Source organism: Leptonychotes weddellii, chromosome 2 (genome assembly GCF_054177405.1).
Source record: "Leptonychotes weddellii isolate Sample4059 chromosome 2, ASM5417740v2, whole genome shotgun sequence".
NCBI lineage: Eukaryota > Metazoa > Chordata > Mammalia > Carnivora > Phocidae > Leptonychotes > Leptonychotes weddellii.
In genome coordinates, this window is record NC_138370.1 from 141,873,442 (window position 1) to 141,888,222 (window position 14,781).

Genomic DNA, 14,781 nt, shown 5'->3' on the forward strand with positions numbered 1-14,781 from the left:
TTTGAGGCACCTCCACACTGTTTTCCAGAGTGGCTGTACCAACTTGCATTCCCACCAACTGTGTAAGAGGGTTCCTCTTTCTCCACAACCTCTGCAACATTTGTTGTTTCTTGCCTTGTCAATTTTTGCCATTCTAACTGGTGTAAGGTGGTATCTCAATGTGGTTTTGATTTGAATTTCCCTGATGGCTAATGATGATGAACATTTTTTCATGTCTGTTTGCCATTTGTTTGTCTTCTTTGGAGAAGTGTCTGTTCATGTCTTCTGCCTATTTTTTGACTTGATTATTTGTTTTTTGGGTGTTGAGTTTGACTCTTAATTATAGAGAACAAACTGAGGGTTCCTTGGGGGGCGGGGGGTGAAATAGGTGATGGGGATTAAGGAGGGCACTTGTGATGAGCACCAGGTGTTGTAAGTAAATGATGAATCACTAAATTCTACACCTGAAACTAATTTTTAAAAATTTTTTAATTAAAAAAAGTATATATATTTCACATGTAAAGGCCTATGAAGAGTATAAAACCTGGCTCTTATTCCCTTAATATACTCAGTAAGAATATAAAGCACAAACACTGCATACAAATAATTAGTAACAAAAGTGTCAATTTATAGATATAAATAAAAGTACTGGCAATGAAAGAGACTTCACAAAATTGTACGGGTCTAACAGACCTGATGCTATATACTGTGATTTCCAAAGAGAGGTCACTTTGGGCTATTAGGAAAACTTCATGGAATAGAGATCAGACCTCAGGCCTTGACAGACAGTAATTTTAGATTGGGGGATTCTTTCAGGGAAAGAATATGGTATGAGAAAATACTTAGATACTAAGTATTTATTCTAAGTATTCTCCCCTTATAAGGGAGGAGGAAATCTTACATTTGGACTGATAGAATAATGACATTGGTAAAGAGGGAAGAGTTTTCGACATTGGGAAAGTATCGGGCAAGATCTGGTCATCTTGCAAATACAGTAGTCCCCCCTTATCCATGGGGGGTACATTCCAAGAGCCCCAGTGGATGCCCGCAACCATAGATAGTACCGGAACCCTGTTTACACTGTGTTTTTTCCTGTACATGATGAAGTTTATAAAGTAGGCTCAGTGAAAGATTAACAGTAATAAAATGGCACAATTGTAACAATGGACTGTAAAAGAGGTTGTGTGAAGGTGGTCTCTTTTTCTCCCAAAATATGTTACTGTACTGGACTCACCCTTGTGATGACATGACATGATACAGTGCCTTCAGGATGCGATGGAGGGGGACTGATGCAGGCTTTGTGACACAGCGTCAGGCTACTATGGACCTTCCAGTGATAGGTCAGAGGCGGGTCACTGCTTCCGGGCTGCCACTGACTTGGGGTGCCCGCACCCACAGACAAGGGTGGAGTACTGTAACACTGCTGTGTGCATTCTTGTGCACGTCTTTTGTGTGCTTATGTTCACATATCTGAGTATCTAGGAGTACAGCTGCTGGGTCATGGGGTATACGTATGTTCGACGTTAGTAGGTTCTGCCGTGCAGTTTTCTGAAACATGCTGTATCCGTTTATAATCCCTGCAGAAGTGTGTACAGGAGTTACTGTTGCTTCATATCTTTGCCACCACTTGGTGTTTCCACCTTGTAAAATTTTAGTCATTCTGGTGGGTGTGCTGTATTTTATCATATTATTTTGCATTTCCCCTGAAGACTTGTTTGAGCACCTGCTCAAATAGATATTTTATTTAGGTATTTTTTGAACTGTGCCTTCAAGTATCTTGTCCATTTTTGTAAATGGGTTATTTATGGCTTTCTTACTGATTTGTAGGAGTTCTTCTAAACACAAGCCTTTTACTGGATATACGTATTATAAATTTTTTCCCTTCTCTGTGGCTAGCATTTTGACTATCTTAATAGCATCCTTTGATGAACACACGTTCTTCATTTTAATTAAGTCCAAGTTATCCGTCTGTTTTCCATTATGGTTTGTGCCTTTTGTGTCTTCAGAAATATTTGCCTACCATAGAAGCTGTGATAGATTGCTACAATTAATGACCTTGATAAACCATGCCTCTGTGTGTCCACACCCTTTTATAACTTGGCTTTGCCGTTCCTTCCGTCAACAGATGGAGTCTAGTTCCGCACCTCTGAAGTCTGAGGTATCCTTGCCTTTTTCTGACCAAATTCAGAAACGGTGCTGTGCAGTTTCTGAGCCTAGCATGTAGGCCTTTTGCAGCTTGTGCTTTGCCATCACGCCAGTCCAAGTGTAAATTGGGTAAACGCTGGAAAACGAATTTGACCCTTAGCCTCCTAGAGAATTAGAGGCCCCGTGGAAGAGAGTGGAGGCATCCCAGCTGACAGCTAGCATGCCAGGCATCGAAGGGAGGCCAACTCAAGTCGTCAGAGGACTGGGACTCAGGAGCGACCCTAGGCAAGGCCAGAAGAAACTCCCAGCCAGCAGATTAGTCTGGTTGTTTTAAGCCATTAAGTTTTATTTTTTTATTTTTATTTTTTAAAGATTTTATTTATTTATCTGACAGAGAGACACAGTGAGAGAGGGAACACAAGCAGGGGGAGTGGGAGAGGGAGAGGCAGGCTTCCTGCTGAGCAGGGAGCCTGATGCTGGGCTCCATCCCAGGACCCCGGGATCATGACCTGAGCCGAAGGCAGACGCTTAACGACTGAGCCACCCAGGCGCCCCCTAAGCCATTAAGTTTTAGAGAGGTTAGTGATACAGCAATAGATACCACGTACAATAGGAAAACATCAAACACCTACAAATAAATCTAAAGATGTGCTACACCTCCACACGGAAAACTTCAAATATGACTGAGAGAAATTAAAGGACATCCCAGTAAATTAAAGACTGTACTATGTCATGAATCAGGAGACTCAAAATCTCAGATTGTCTATTAATGGAAATTGGCAGGCTAACTCTACAATTTATATGGACATACAAATAGCTAATTATAGGGCAAACAACCATCTTGAACACAGGTCAGCAAACTACAGCCCATAGGTCATATCTGGCCCACTGCCTGTTTTTCTAAAGGTTTTTTTGGAGCATAGTCATCATATTTGTTTACATATTGTCTGTGGCTATTTTTTGCACTGCAACATAGTTAAAATAGAGAATAAATGGTTTGCAGTGCCTAAAATCTTTACTCTGTCCTTCACAGAAATAGTCTTCCAAACCTTGTCCATGAAGAACAACAACAAAGTCTAAACAACAGTGTTAAACTTCCAGCCAGTAAGACTTAAACTAAAAAATTCAAGAGAGTTTATTGGCTTAAGAATAGAAAACTGGACCAATGGAATATAATAGAAAACCCGATAACAGACATATATACATGTGTGTAATAATTTATAGCAAACGTGCTGTTGCTATGCAGTGGGAAAAGAATGTTCTTTTCAATAAATTGTGTTGAATCAAATATTTGTATGCGGGAGAAAAATGATTCCTTCTGAGCTACCATCTCACTATTTGTCGCATCTGTTCTTTGTTTTGTTTTTGTTTTTTTAAAGACTTTATTTGACAGAGAAAGAGAGCACAAGCAGGGGGAGCAGCAGGAAGAGGGAGAAGCAGTCTCCCCGTTGAGCCGGGAGCCCGATGTGGGATTCAATCCCAGGACCGTGGGATCATGACCTGAGCCGAAGGCAAACGCTTAACTGACTGAGCCACCCAGGCGCCCCCCATCTGTTCTTTGTTACCTTTTTTTCTCCTTTCTTATCTTGGTCTATGAACCAAGTATTTCTTGTTACTCAGTTTTCCCCTCTAATAGTTTTTAGTATTATAGTCTTGTAGTTAAGATAGTCTTCCATTATTCCTTGAGCCTCCTGAGGATCATGAGTGAAAGTGTGGGGTATGCATCGGGACCCCTGCCATCTTGGCAGGAAATGAACGGTTCTTCTTTTCAACACCAGGAGACCAGAAATCTCTTAGATTTTTTAGCCTCCCAGATGCTACTGCTTGGTTTTCTAGCCTCTCCTCCTGCACATGTTAAATGTTGGAGCGGCAGTGTTGCGAGGGAAGCTGCACACAGTTGGGTCCCTTCTCTGCAGTCCCCTTTCCTCCAGCATCCTGGCCCTCCATACTTCCCCGCCTTTGATGACCCTGTTTTCCCAGCTCAGTGACACTGTGGGCCACACCCCCCAGGCCACGGCTGTCTGTTCAGCCTCTCTGCCTGAGGACCAAGCAAAGCTTTGAGTAAGCAGATCCCCTGGAATAAACCCTGGGATCTACACAGGGCTCCCTTTCAGTGCTTTGGCCTAACTCCCTCTGTCCTGGTGGATGGTATTCTGCGTCTGTAGTTGTCCTTGGAGGATTGGCCTTATACAGGCTACTCCATCATGCCCAGAAGCCCAACCTCTCCTGTTCAATTTTAACCTTCACTTGAGCCTTGGGTAAAGAAAGAGTAATGGCAGGGAGACTGGCTGTGAACTGGAAGACATGCTGTACACAGAGTGCTGTGTCTTGCATACACTGGCTGGGATCGTGGGGACCTGTACTGTTCAGGCTGGTATGCAGCCATGGGACTAGAGGCTTGGGACGTGTCTTTAAAAAAAAGTCATAAACTGGGCGCCTGGGTGGCTCGGTTGGTTGGGCAACTGCCTTCGGCTCAGGTCATGATCCCAGAGTCCTGGGATCGAGCCCCGCATCAGGCTCCCGGCTCAACGGAGAGCCTGCTTCTCCCCCTGACCCTCTCCCCTCTCATGCTGTTTCTCTCTCTCACTCAAATAAATCTTTTAAAAAAAATAATTTTAAAAAGTCAAATAATTTATTGCATAAGGGTCCCGAAATGCTAGATCACTGGGCATAGAGTAGAAAAAAATCATATTTAGTAAGAATAGGCATTAAATATTCAGTTACTTTTTTTTCTAATAATTAGTATACTTGGACAAATTGGGCTGGATTAGGGAGAATGACTAGGTGTATATGCATTTTAACATTCTGAGTAAATACGAGCCCATGCATTTTACAGCAGGTTTCAGCCGGGTGCTGCCGATACAAAGAAACCTGCCGGGTAGCCTCTGCCACTGGCTGGTACTGGCCGCCGTGTCCCACTAGGAAAGCTTAACATGTTTCCTCAGACACGCTGTCAAGCGAAAGCCGATGGGCCTGTACAGTCTAAGGGACTGCAGTAGAAGCAACATAAGGTCAAAGAATTGTTTTGAAATAACTGAGGTGTCTCGTTTTCATTCTTTGCATGTAGAATGTTAAGCTACAGTTGAGTGTTTTAAATGCCTGGTAGTACCGAGATGTTTTCAGAGAGTATACTTAATGTAGCTAATAGTTTTTCTCAAAGTCTGAATGATTTCTTACATATATTAGTTTTATGTTGAATAGATCACAAAGAACTAGGAAGAAGAACAGACAATAATATCAAACTGTCAAAATCTAGGTGCTTCACTTGGAGGCTCTTAGCTTTTATTTCAGCTCGGACATTCCATGACTCCAGTGTTTTCCCCCACTGAACTACGATACTATTATTTTTATTTGACCAAAGAAAAGATACCTTAAATAAATAGCCAACTTTAGGAATAGCCCATGGGTAAGGAAAAAAACCACACATGCCTTCTATATCCAATATTCTTGGGAGATAACATGTTTGTCATTCATTACTGTCCACAAGGAAGGAAAAGAAGTAAAAAACAAGATTTAAAATGGATTTTGGTTTCTGTTTTACTAATTAAAACGGACACCAGTCTTCTGAGAATTACACTTCTGATAAGCAAACAGACCTGGTAATTTGAAGTTGCCTTTATTAAATTGTGCTTCCAGCGGGAAGCACATCTTTTATTTCCCCATCTTATATTAGACAAAGGTCAGGTATAGGTTGTGAAGATTTCCAATAAAATCTGCAAAATGAATACTCTTTACTGAAATGGAGCACCACAAGTCTCTAGAAGAGCAGACTATTCATTGCGTTTCTGTGAGTAAAGCACCACAGTGTGTGCATCTCATTGTGTTTACAGTATCATCCTGCTCTGGTTTGTTGCATATAAATAATTAGGCTCAAGTGGAGATTGAAGGCTCAGTCTATAACCAATCCCAGAACTTCAGGTTAACTTTTAAAGTTGTTTTATACACACAGGCTGTTTTATTACCAATTTCATTGTGCATTGTACAATCACCATGTTAAAATTTACGGTTACTTATTTCTTTAGTGGTTAGACAACTGTAAGAGGACATTTGGTGCCAAAGAAGACCTGTATAGGATAAACACAGATGCACAGGTAAGTCTCCTCTTCTTACTTTTGCTATATCTCTAGATCAGGTAAAATTATATGTGTGTTCGAATGTCCCTGTTTGATAATCCTAAAAATAAAATTTATAACACTTTTCATTTTTGTTATCAGAACAGTCTTTGTCAAAGTTAGGTTCAATGAAATATTGGCTTAGTAATGAAAAATTCACTTTAATAAAAATGAACGACCAGCTTGTGACTGAAGCTTAATAACATTCAGCAGATAAGCTTGATGGATATCTAGACAGTCCAAGTTAGATTGTACTTGCTGCATCTGCCTCTTCAAAAAATTTTTGTTCTGCATTAGTATTCTGCAGATAAATTGTCTAGTTGGGAAAGCAAACCTGAGAGTAACGTTACATACATTCATGTTGGCCTCTCTAAAGGTGAAATTGTGATTGGATAAATTACAACTTTTTTATAGTATAAAAGTCAGTGAAAATAAGAGTAACATATTTTCTTAAAGTACATGTATATAACACATTATATTAAATGAGGATAAATTAAGCCCTACAAATTATTCTAATAGGAATATAGGTTCATATGGGGAAGATGCAGTCATCAATTAAAATTAACTTCTGCATTGACATCAGAGTTCGTCTTTTTCAATATTGGTTACACTGTTAAGCATTTCTAGTCACTGTAAAAGTTATTGTATGATTATAATAAAAATGTGAAGTTTTTTTAAACTGAAATGTTGAGAAAATAGTAGTATGCATTTCACATTCAGTATCTCTGTCCTTACAACGATGTCTAGTAGATGCTATTATTATCCCCATGTTGCAGATGAGGAAGCTGAGGCTCAAAGAAGCCAATGTATCTAAAATCAGTAAGAAAAGTTAGAATTAAGATTCAAATCTAGGCAGGCTGACTCCAAATCCTGTACTGTGTTACAAGGAAATGGTCAAATCACCTGTGTAAAGAAAGAAACAAGGGAAAATAAGGAATTAACCCTAAACTAGAATTGGAGCCTTTGGTTTTATCTTTGCCACTATTTAACTGCATGGTTTGAGCATGTAATATAAACTTTTTCCTACATAAATTAGGTGATTAGACAAAGTGATTTCTTACATCCCTCTGCCTTGAAGTAAATGAGTTCCATCTCCAAGAGTCTAAGTCGGTTAATATAGCTCAAGGCTTTCTAAGTGAAAACTGAAAGCTGTACACTTAAGAGTTTAGTTTATATCTTCTCTCTCCTTTTATATTCAGCTCCTTGAGATTGGGGACACTTTTTACACAACATTACTAGTATCTGTCCCTGTGTACCAGAATTCTTTTGCATAATAATTTTTAGATTAAAAAAAACCCCACACCTGCCAATTTCAATATACTTAAAAATCAATTTTAAATCTGGAAAGTTGGCATAATTTCCGGTAATTCAGAGCTACACGATTAATTACATTTGTGTTATCTCCTACAGTTGTGATCGTAGATTATTTGAGAGAGCAAGCAAGCAGGGGAGGAGGAGAGAGAGAGGGAGATGGACTCTTAAGCAGACTCCCTGCAGAACGTGGAGCCCGACGTGGGGCTCCATTCTCATGACCCTAAGATCATGACCTGAGCCGAAATCAAGAGTCGGCTGCTCAGCCGACTGAGCCGCCCAGGCGCCCCTGCCATGATTTCCTTCCCATTCCCTGGGTAATGAGTGATGCAGAGAGAGCCAGTTCCATCATTCACGCTAATGGAAGTGAGAAAAAGTATTTGAAACTCAAATGGTTTAGTTTCCATGTAAAACCGTACAAAGTAGAACCTCAAATTTAGATATGCTAATATGTTTGACATTGGATTATGCTCAACTAACATTCACTGAATGACTATCCACATAATTTACAAGGAAGCAGAATGGAGCTAAAGTTCACCTTTGCTTAGCAAATCCCTTCTAAATTGATAGGAATAAATGTTAAATAAACAGTCCTTCAGAGGACACTGTTTAGAAAAGCTGACTTCAAAGGGACTTTTAGAAGCAATATTTACGTTACAGCAATTGCTATTTTAATTAGAAATCATTCTTTAGAATGGACTAGGGACTAGGTCCAAGTGGCTATAGATACTTTAATGTAATAATTTTTAAATAATCCTTAAATTAGATGTTTTGCTATGTATTTTACATACATCATCTCATTTGACTCAAACCTAGTTGGGCTGAACTTCTGAAGTTCACTAAATTGCATTTTGGAATGCATTTTAAAATACACATCTGCTTTTGGTATTTTATGTTCTGACTCAGCACCAATTAGGGCAACATAGGACCTAATTAGTAAGGGTAGGAAGCCTAGACCCACACCAAAGATAATCTTCTCATGGATATTTATAAGATTATAAGCCAGTTCATTTCTAAAAACAGCAATTCATTTCTTATTTTTCTAATCAGAAATTTTCCACTTTACTGATGGAAATTTTATGACATTTGCTTTTTTTCTTAGATCACTTATACTAGCCAACTTTTCCTAGATCACATTAGTTCAGTTTTGTCCTGTGTAGCTTTCAGACAAGAAATAAATTATAGCCTACATGTCATTTAGTTATTTGGCAAAGAGTTTAAAACACCCTGGGTTGTTACAGTAAGTGTATAAAAAGTTTTATTCTGGAAATATCAAATTTTTCTTTTGGATGAAAGTAAATGTTCTTCAGTTTGCCTGGGACATCTGTGACCCTAGTTAAAATGATTTCTTACACTAATTCTTGGTCTTTTTCTTCCTTTGTATTTTTTGTGACCCGATCACCTTCTTGCTTAGCAAATGGAAATTCTAGCAGTAAGTGACCTGTCTTAATTTATAGACTTACCATGTCAGACAAACTGATTTTCACTTGCCATTTGTGACCTAGCAATGTTTTGTCATGGACTACTTTTAAGAGTGTGCTTCAGTTCCGCATAGCCCTAATCCATGAAATGTTGGTCCTCTAAAGGAGATTTTCTGATATGTACAACTAGCAGCTCCCTTTTTTGTACATCTGTAAACTAACATTTTAAACTTAATTTTAAAAATCATAAGTGCATATGTTAATTTCATGGTCTCATTTCAATGAGATCACAAGGTTTTGGGTTTTCATTTTTAGGTAAGAGGTAATCCAGTTTGACTTTGCTTTATCAAACATTTGTTGATAAATGTAGCACGATATACATCTCAAGGGGGCAAAAGTATATGCATTTGTACATTTTTTTCATTATGAATTTTAAGCTAAAGTGAATCCTTTTTAAAGCATTCTATATATTGCCTACCGAAAAATTCTAATGTGAAAATGTGCTTCTCACTAAATGAATTATGTAACCAACAATCTTGTATTTTAATCCCAGTCTTCAAAGCATCTTTCATCAGCTTCACACTACATTAACTTGCTTACTACAGAGAAATAAATGCCAAGATAATTTTTAACGTATTTACTTATAAATTTTTATTGGAAATGTACTGTCTAATCAAACAGCATGGACAATGGCACCTGAATTTAATGCAGTGTTATTTACTTACTTCTAGGAACTGGAGCTCTGCCGAAGGTTATATAAACTGCATTTTCAGTTGCTGCTTCTGTTCCAAGCCTACTGCAAACTGATCGGCCAAGTAAATACAATAAAAAATGAAGCAGAGGTAAATATTTAGTTGTAGTAGGAATCACTGATTCTAGAATATTAAAATACAATACATATATTCCTTGTAGGAGAGCTTATGTCAAAAGTCACTTAATGGTGAATGCTTTTTTTCAGAATTGTCTTTAGACTCGATGTGCTATTTTGGGACCTGTCAGTAAATAAAACAGCAGATACATAGCCAGCGGTCTTGAAAGGTTCAAGACCTTAAAGGTCACAGCAGCAACGACAGATGATCTGTAACCAAAAGTCAAGGAAAGCACATCAGCTGAATAAAGACACAGTTAAATTATGGAACTCCCCTAACATCTTGTCCATATATTTTTGTAGTTCTAGTGATGTACATAAGAACCAACATGTCAAAAACACTTTGAATGTTGGAAATCATGTAAGGAATAGGTGCAAAGGTAGCGAAGTTAGTCTTTTTGCCCCCTTGTCAAAGCTGGTACTGAAACAGGAAATGCTTTCACTTTTGTTAAATAGTTAAATCAATTTAAAAAATACATACTGGTTTATATAAAATGCACTGGGTAAATAATCTTTTAAAATATAAAGACTTTCAAAAATTTATGACCCCCCCCCCCAAACAGTGAATGATTTTTACTATCCAAGATGTAATACCACATGTTAAAACCAATATAAACATTGGTTACAACCGGTTTTATTACATCTATCATATTTATTACCACCTGTTATTTTTTTTTCTTGAGTAACCTCTGTGCCCAATGTGTGGCTCAAACTCACGACCCCGAGATCGAGCGTCACGTGCTCCACCAACTGAGCCAGCCAGGTGCCCTTATCACCTTATCAAGACTATTTAGAGATGACTGGTAGTCTACTGAATTGAGAACTTGAAGTATTAACTGCCTTTAACTACTAAGTTTAACATTTGCAAATCTTCAAGAGAAGCTACTCCTATCATCAGACATATCTTTACAGCCAACTAAATGCCCTTTTTGTTACTTAACATACAAATAGATCCTTTTAAGGTATATTTGTTTGTTTTAGGTCATCAACATGTCTGAGGAACTAGCCCAGCTGGAAAATATCCTCAAAGAAGCAGAGTCTGCTTCAGAAAATGAAGAAATTGACCTTTCCAAAGCCGCACAAACCACTATAGAAACTGCCATTCATTCTTTAATTGAAACTTTGAAAAATAAGGAATTTATATCAGCTGTCGCACAAGTAAAAGCTTTCAGGTAAAATGTGAAGGGATTTCCTACCTCTCCACCTAGACTGGGATTTTACAGTGACTGGGTTTGGGCTTTCATTTGATGATGTTTCAGTATCCCGTCTTTATGAAAGCATGACTTTGGTATTTTCTACAGCTATCACTAAAATGACACCACTTTTAGACTTTGTTCACTCCTCTACTTTGGGTAATACATTTGCTCAAATATTAAAACAGATCCTCAATGATTCACAAGGAAATTTTGTTATAGGTATTAATTTAAAATGTAGCTAACTTTAATAATTGCTTGAGTCTCAGGACTTAAAAATATTGTGTATTTCAGATCTCTCTGGCCCAGTGATATCTTCGGCAGTTGTGAAGATGACCCTGTGCAGACGCTGTTACACATATATTTCCATCATCAGACTCTGGGCCAGACGGGAAGCTTCGCGGTTATAGGCTCTGACCTGGACATGTCAGAAGCCAACTACAAATTGATGGAACTTAATCTAGAAATAAGAGAGTCTCTACGCATGGTGCAATCATACCAGCTTTTAGCACAGGCCAAACCAATTGGAAATTTGGTGAGCACTGGATTCTGAGAAACTTCAGGCATTTAGGGAAGAAACAAACCTGAAGATGATGAAGAATATTACCAGGCACCTTTTATGAACCCTTGCAGTTCACGGATAACTTCCTGGCAGCATCCACAACACGAGTGTAACTATTGTCCAACTTCTATCGAGATAAAGAACGTCAAAATCAAAGATCTGAAGAAAATTCTAACAGCTGCCAATACCTCCCACAATTAACTCTATGAAGAAGGAATTTTTTAATTATTACTTAACCTATGTGAAAAGAAAAGGGCTAAAAGTGATGCATACATTACTTTCTGGAGAAAGAAGAGACTTCCCAGACTGTTTGCAATAATGGCCTCTAATACGGAGACATTGGAAAGCAGGTGACATGAGGCTAAAATCCAGGCTCGTTCATTTTAGCTGAAGACCTGCAAAGCTGTGTGGATTTCCAGCAGCCAGAAGCATACTCTACAGTTGATGCTTAATCATCTACATGAAGAACCTTCAGTCGGATAGACACACATAGAAAGACTTCTTTGCAAAAACCATTGATTTTTTTTTTCAACACCTGGGATAAGGGCGTGGGTGTTTTGTTTTTTAGTCTGTATAAAGGATTACGTGTGCGTGAGCTGGGATGTGTGAGTATGTGATAGTCCTATTTTCAAGGTATGGATGTTTGGGGATAACGTGTCAGAGCATGCCTGAAAGAGCACTGCAAGATTATTTTTGAAGAAATTTTATTTTATTAGCTCTAACTCTTCATAGTGTGTAAATGTTAGAACATTTTAATACTATTTTAAAGCTGGGCTTTCCCGGTATTTTGAAAAGAAATAATATATCTGTTAATGTTATTGGAATGCTGCTCAGTTCTCTGATCAGTGCTTACGGGACGATTGTTGATAACTAACCAAAGTAGATGCCTGCAGAGACTTAAAAATGTAAAATAAAGATGTATGCTGCCCGGCAGCTCTTCTCCTTAGAAACGTTAACTTATTTTACTCCATAATTATTATAGAAACTGTATAGATTAAAACCAGTATTGTACATTTTTGCAATGCACTGTTAGACAAGAACAGGTGTACAAAGCTAAAGAAAAGATTGTGGTCACTGATGGTAGAATACATGACTTGCGGGCTCCGAAGTCTGCAGAAAATTCAAGGAGATGCAAACACATTTTTCTATGTTTATTCAGGACTCATGTGTTTCACCCAGAAGGAACCTGGGGCTATGGGGGAAAATGAAAGGAAGCCTGAAGACTGACTACCAAAACATGCAATATACTTAACTCCTGTCGAAGTCTGTAGCATAACATGAACTGGATTCTCTGTCCTTTTTTAAATAGCATTTTGTAAAAGAAATGAATGTAGTCCCACAATTCCTCTGATTTGAAAGGAACACCTTGTATTTTTTATAGGCATCTCTTATCCACTGTGACTTTTCTTTTAAACTGGGCTCTGTGCCTCCAGAGTTTAGAATGTAGAAATGAAATGCTTAGCTTTGCCTTTTCTTGGGGGTGTGGACCCTGCCAGAAATGTAATTATGCTCAAGTGCATTAATTGAAGGCACTGTGCACGCCATTGGACTGCTGACTAGAGTTATGTTACCTGTAAAATCCATAACTGGTCACGGCACATTCATAATCACTGTATTTTTTGACCCTGATAAAACACACACAAATTATTTTAATGGTGTTCTGGTACTGTAAATGGTGTCCTTTAAATTATTTAATAACTTTTAGGTGTGGGGCAGGAAGTAGAGGGATGGTGTCCGGAGACACCCCACACTTTATATCCTATCGTACCATCCCATTTTCTCACCCTCCTTATATCCTTTTTGTTAAAATAAAAAGCATTGTAGCTGTTGATTTGTGTTGTATTTTAAGGATGAATGATGATCGTGTGCATCATGCAGAAACTTTTCAAATATTATCCTCATTCTTAAACATACCTTCCCGAAAAGGGGGAGAACAAAGTTGAGAACAGATTAGGTTGACTAATTCATTACCGAAACCAAACCTTTGAACAGTTGAAATTTCCTATTCATGTTTATGTAGCTAAGTTAATAAGATAAATACACCTACAGAGAGCAAAAATGCAAATATAAAGTAAGTAGGATTGCCCTTTTGCAATTGAGTTTTCCTAAAACCGATACTAATTTGCTCCTCTGAATCCAAAGTTTGCATTTAACAAAATACACCAGATGCTTAATTTATTAAATACCCCGTGTACTTCCAAACAGAGCCATTTGTGCTCATACAACCTTTTTCTTTTGCCCACTAAGTTGATCATTTTTTAAATAGTAATACTAGCTTGTAAAATAACACCAAGAGAAGAGAGCTGGAAGTGTTTTCATTCTGCTTCTGAAATAGAAAGCCAAAAGCTTTTTTTTTTTTTTTTTTAAAACACAATTTAGAAACTGTTTTCAACTTTCAGTGATATAGAGGGTGTGATACAACCCACAATCTACCATAAATTTAGGAAATAAACATTCTCTTGGAACAAACTCACCAAAGCCAGAGTAAGTTTTCCTCATTTAGGTCCAAGAGAACTGCTCACACACCACGCCAGCATAATCTAAATGAAAGAAGGAAGATATTAGAATCAATGTCATTGTACTTGATGGCATTCTAAAATTTTTTCCAAAGTAATCCACTGTCACCTTAGCAAATGTAGGAAATGTAAAGAAAACTAGAATCACTGGAAACCAGAGATAACAGTATTCTGGGGTATTTCTTTCTAGTCAATGTCGCTCGTTAAATATACACACACACACGTATACACACATTTCCTTTGTACAGTTTGACAGTGCTAATTGCTAAAATGTTAGCACAACTTTTATAACAAAGATGTTTTTGTGCCACTTTGTCCAATGCACACTAAGTAAAACCTACTTTGATCCTTGCTTTACCTCAACTGTAAAATAGGTTAGCTGCTCTATTAAGAGCTTGCCATTACTTTTCCTAAGTTTAAAGAATGATTTAACTACCCGTATTAGTAGACTTAGGACTCCCTAATATGTGTATTTCTATTGTTCCCTCACTCAAGTGTTTACTGAGTACACTTGCATGCCGTGAGTCAAATAAGTGTCCTTTCCCTGTCCCTACCTTCAACCAAATCCATAGGAACAGGTGTTAGAACATCACCTTCCCCCACACCTAGAGTTGTCATCTCTTTGGTCCTACCACCATTTTACCTGGTCTTTGCAAGTCTTACTTGTTTATAGG

At 38.1% G+C, this 14,781-nt stretch overlaps 1 protein-coding gene and 1 long non-coding RNA gene across 2 annotated transcripts in view; one reads left to right on the forward strand and one right to left on the reverse strand.

Annotated features, from left to right (window-relative positions):
* Window positions 1-13,420, forward strand: part of FRYL (FRY like transcription coactivator) — a 242,644-nt gene extending 229,224 nt beyond the window's left edge. Inside the window, exons 51-55 of the mRNA XM_081812875.1 lie at window positions 6,147-6,215; window positions 8,962-8,979; window positions 9,700-9,810; window positions 10,818-11,008; window positions 11,324-13,420. Of these exons, the coding sequence (XP_081669001.1) occupies window positions 6,147-6,215; window positions 8,962-8,979; window positions 9,700-9,810; window positions 10,818-11,008; window positions 11,324-11,582 (648 nt within the window). The 3' untranslated portion in view covers window positions 11,583-13,420. The remainder of the gene's footprint in view (window positions 1-6,146; window positions 6,216-8,961; window positions 8,980-9,699; window positions 9,811-10,817; window positions 11,009-11,323) is intronic.
* LOC145720199 (uncharacterized) overlaps window positions 1-14,781 on the reverse strand; it is a 204,006-nt gene that overhangs the window by 125,782 nt on the left and 63,443 nt on the right. The gene's annotated exons all lie outside the window — the stretch shown is intronic.